Below are 4,787 nucleotides of genomic sequence, written 5' to 3'. Positions count from 1 at the left end.
TGGTATCCATGGGAGATTGGTTCCAGGACCTCCATGGATACCAAAATCCTCAGACGCTGAAGTCCCTCGTATAAAATGGTGTAGGATTTGAACGCCACATATGTACACCCTCCTGTATACTTCAAATCATCTCGAGATTACTTATAATACCTAAGACAGTATAAATGCTATGTAAACTGTTGTTATACTCTATCTTTTAGGGAATAATGACGAGAAAAAAGAGTCTACGTGTTCAGTATAGACACAAGCATCTAGGCCTTTCGATCGACAATTGGTTCTGTGCACAGATTTTTGGGACCCCTCTCCCTGGTCTAGCAAGCACAGGCAAATCTAGCAAGCAAACTGCAGAGGCTGGAAGTCAGTACAGTAAAAATCCACGCTGTCCTCTGCTGCAGCCGTGCAGTCCATCTTCAGCCTGTGTTACAATGACCTCGCGATCCCGTGCCCCAGGACTGCAGACGCCAGCTGGAGACATCGGCAACACGAGGAGATAAAGGGGAGCTCGCCCTCATGGTTCCCAGCTGCATTTCTTGGAAATTGAGGGAATAGATAATGACCGTGGGCCTTGCTTCCCACCGTGCATAGATAACGTCAGCATCTCTGAACTCATTTGACGTAGAACCAATAAATTCTTGTTTATGTTACCTTCAATGTAAAATCTAGAGAAAAGCGCAGACGTACTCTATCTCTCTTTTTTTTTTGATGTATACGAAATCTAGTCATAAGTTTCTTTATTTTCCTCCTCCCTGCATGTACCCTGTTTGTGAAAGAGATATAAGCTGCACTTACACACACACTCCTCGGAGGACTTCCTCAGAGAACTCTGTTGGACTGTTTCCTGGGATTTGAATTCCTCCCCTTGAACATCAAATCGACTCCAGCTTAGCCAGACTCTTTCTTTCAGTTGACAGTCCCAGCCGAGGTTGCTGAACCTGCAGACGTGGAGGGCCGACTGTCCGCTCTTCTTTCCGGAGTAAAATCTCAGTCATCACTCAGACACCAACTCTGCAGAGGATTTCTGCAGGCTTCCTCCCACAACAGGAGGTCCCCTCCTTTGTCTTGTTGAACACTACTCTATTCCGCTCCATATTGGAGTTACAAGCACTTTAATAGCTGCTGTACGTGGAGTGTCTCCTGCCAGGCCTTTCTGTGACCTGCAGACTCTGTACCTGAAGGCCTGGTTTGAACGGTGGAAGGTTGCTCTGCCCGCACCCGCAGCAAAACCGGCCCTCCCCACACCGGCAATGACCGATGGAGACGGGGCATAATGCTGAGGGTTGGGAGGGATGTCTCACACCACTTCCCAGCAGATGGGGCTCTAATTCCCCGCTGCTTGACAACACACTCTTGTTGGCTGCCCTCCTTGCCTTGCGTTACCTCCCCACTCTATTGGTGTTATTCTTTGTAGCTTTCACATATAATATTTGCACTCAAATCTTTGTTTCAGGGTCTGCTTCTGGGGAAAACCCAGACAAACTTGAAAGGTCTCATATCCCCATTTTACAGATGAGGGAAATGAGGCTCAGAGAGGTTAAGTGACATATTTCAAGGTCATGCAGCTTATAGGATTGGTATTAAACCCATATTGCTCTTGATTTGTGAGTGTGTGTGTGTGCTACTTTTCTCCCTAATTCTTTGAAGCTAGAGACCATCTTATATAATTTGATAGCCTCCTGATGCCTATAAAAGCTCATTATGCACTAATGTGCTCTGTTGAAATTCTTTAAAAATTTAATTGAAAACAGGTTTGCGTGTGTGTTTTTCTAAGTTCACCACAAGACTCCCAAGAGCAGGCCAAGGACATTCCAGGGATGCCCTGGGCTCATGCTGCCTTCATCCCCTCCAACCCTTGGATGGGCAACTCAGGACGCTCTCTGAGGCACATACTCCATTGTTTACACTCCAACCCTGCCGCCTATGGGAGATGAGAGCAGCAAGACACAGACACCTTCAGAGGAGAAATCACATTTTACTTGGATTGTTACTTGAGAACAGTAAATATGTCTACATTCTTGACATACAAATCACACAGTAGCCCACGCTAGGGAAGAAAGGCTGGGGTCCTTCTCCCCCTGCCCAGTCCCCATCCTATCCTCCCTTCACAAAAATGTGGGGAGGACCAGCTTTAAAGGCATAACAGGTCTTTGTCCCCAAAGCAACATGGAGCGAGCCATGCCACCAAGCGGGACATCTCCTAGAAGCCATATCTTCACACAGGAATTGAGCTATCCAGGCTGGCTCTTCATCCTGAGCCTCCATGTCCGTTTTGTTAATCGTATCCCATGAGAAGTGTTCAAGGGGGCCAGGATCTGGCAGTGAATACAGAAAAGGGGCCCTCTACTTTTGTTGGGTTTGTATTCACTTGGAATGCTGAAATTGGGACAAGGCTGGAGCATCCCAACATGCTAAAGAGCTGTAGCTGTTGGCAGGTCATCCATCCCAAGACAGACAGACAGACAACCCATAGGCAAGAGGAGCGGGCCCATAGAAGCCAGCATCAGGCTAAGGTGCAAGCGAGTGTGTCTGCAGGTTGACCTCACGCACTGATGGAGCCTGGAAGTCAGAGAAGGACCAGCTCCAGCTCAAGAGGAGGACAGAGGGCTACCATTGCCCTCCTTCCAGGACCTTCTCCCTGAGCTCAGGGAAGGTAAGGGGCCCAGGATGCTTGGAGCCATTGCTCAGCCCCCAGGGGCAGGCCTCCCGTGCCTTGGGTTTTTTACAGAATGGATACAACCCCTGAGAGTAATGCTAAGGAATAGAAACATTAGCTGTTCCCCCCATGACTGCTGGCTCACCAGGCCCCCAAGCAGCCTGGCGAGGAGAGCAAGGCCCGGGCGGTGGCTAGGTGGCGGTGCTGTTGGCAGGGTGTCTCTAGACAGCGACTGTGGTGCTCATGGCCCTGGTCCCAGTGGAGGCCTTCTTATTCTTGGCAGCCAGATTCTTCACGTACCTCTTGACCCACCGCTGCCTGGGGTCGCCACAGAACTTCTGGCCCTTCCTGGTGGTGAAGCTGTGGGAAGAGTGACAGGGGCACATCTGAGACCTGACAAGGAGCTTGGACCACTCCACTTTGTGAAGAAGTGGGTGTGGAAGCCCACAGAGGACAAGCTTCTTCCCTGGCCTGGTAGCAAGTTACTGCCACGCTGTCTTCTCTCTGCGGTCTGCCTCTCTGCTTCAGAGCTCCTACTCAGCAACTTCCCTGTCAGACGGGGGAGGCACAGCCTTGCTTTTAGATAACACTGGAACTGAAGGGAGAGACATAATCTCTACCCACAGAGAGGAGAGGAGAGGAGAAAATGCGTTACAAACCCCCAAGAAAAAAGGCAAATGCCTCCAGTCCACCTGTGCACACTATGCAAGGATGCGTCACCGATAAGGATGCTGGAGCTAGAACAGGGAAGTGGGATGCCCTCTTCCAAGTCAGCTCTGAGCTGGAGGTGCCACACTCTGGAACTGGGTCTGGTGCTGATTGGGGAAAATTACTAATGATACTAACATCACCTTTGTATGCCATGCCACTGTTTACAAAGTGAGTTCCCACTTGCTGCCTTGTGTGAGAGACAGCTATGAATTATTTGGCATCCCAGGTGACCTTTAGCAGGTCCCCTTTTTGAGCCTGAGTTGTCCTCTGTAAAGTGGGGACAATCGGATTTAGCTCATAGGATGGTTGAGAGGGTTAGTTAAGATAATGTTATATGCCCCGAATGGTGCCTAGGGTATATTTGGTGCTTAAAAAATGATTGTTGACTCTGAATCCTCCTGCTATTCTTATGGGAGAGGAAGCTGAGGCCCAGAGACGTTAGATGACTTCCCGGGGATCACAGAGCCGGGTCCTCCTATCTTACTCCTCAGTGACCCTGGAGGCTCATTTCTCCCTGCTCCTCTCCCATCAGGTATCTGGGGAGAAATAGTTACTTACAGCACTCCTGCCATGGGGCAGACGCTCCCGTTGGACAGCTGGTAGCTTACCACTCGGCTCTCAGGAATTTTCTTGGAGATGAAGGACATGCAGCAGAAAGAGGGGATGTGCGCAGACCCTAAAATATAGGGAGAGGGAAGAGCCATGGTCTTTCCCAGCATGCCCTAGGCTCTGGGCTTTGGATATGGAGTCTGTCCCCTGCGCTAAACGCCTCCAGCCCAATCACAGGCCTGCCCCCGACACAGCATTCTCCTCCAGCTCCGGGCTGGTCGGTCCTCTACCCTCCACTGTGCTATCCCAGCCATGCCCTCGGGATGGCCATCCTGCCCGAGAGAGCCGGGCTGGTGCTGGAGGTCTTACCTGCAGGGGCAATGTGGTGGGCACACAGGGCCAGGAGCAGGAGGCCAGCTATGACAGTCGCAGGGCCTGCCATGTCCTGGAGAGCAGAGGAGGCAGCTCAGGGCTCGAAGCTGGGGTGCAGGAGGAGAGGGGCTGGGGACAAGGGGCCCAGTTCCTCACAGAGTGCCCTAAGCTCCCTCTGCCCTTTATAGGGGCAGCTAGGAGGAACAGGCACTGAAATAGCCTTCCCCCGACCCCACCCCAGGCTTCCTTGAAAGTCCAAGAGGCTGCAGGTCTGCCAAGGGGAAGTTGTTGCCCAGTTGAGTCACGGGTTGGTTGGGCATTCTAAGAAAGGGTGAGAGGAGGGGCCCTGCGCCTAGGCAAAGTTCAAAAGTGTTGGCTGTAGAGTCAGAAGGCTATGCTGTTCATTCCCTGCGGGCTCCTGAGGAAGTCACTCACCTCTCTGAGCCTCACTTTCTTCAGCTGAAAATGGCTAACGTCGTCCTATGTCCTTCCTTCCATTCATTCA

The 4,787-nt window shown here is 51.2% G+C and overlaps 1 protein-coding gene across 1 annotated transcript; it reads right to left on the bottom strand.

Moving 5' to 3' along the window:
- Positions 1-1,949: 1,949 nt before the first annotated feature.
- On the bottom strand, positions 1,950-4,555 carry CCL24 (C-C motif chemokine ligand 24). Its single transcript, XM_014729919.3, has 3 exons — positions 4,280-4,555; positions 3,920-4,037; positions 1,950-3,010 (listed from the first exon to the last, which is right to left on the bottom strand). Exons 1-3 carry the CDS (start codon positions 4,350-4,352, stop codon positions 2,872-2,874), a joined length of 330 nt encoding a protein of 109 aa, XP_014585405.1. The 5' UTR covers positions 4,353-4,555; the 3' UTR covers positions 1,950-2,871.
- Positions 4,556-4,787: the final 232 nt, after the last annotated feature.

Source organism: Equus caballus, chromosome 13 (genome assembly GCF_041296265.1).
Source record: "Equus caballus isolate H_3958 breed thoroughbred chromosome 13, TB-T2T, whole genome shotgun sequence".
NCBI lineage: Eukaryota > Metazoa > Chordata > Mammalia > Perissodactyla > Equidae > Equus > Equus caballus.
The sequence above is the reverse complement of the archived record's forward strand: the minus strand, read 5'-3'. Positions and strand labels throughout refer to the sequence as shown.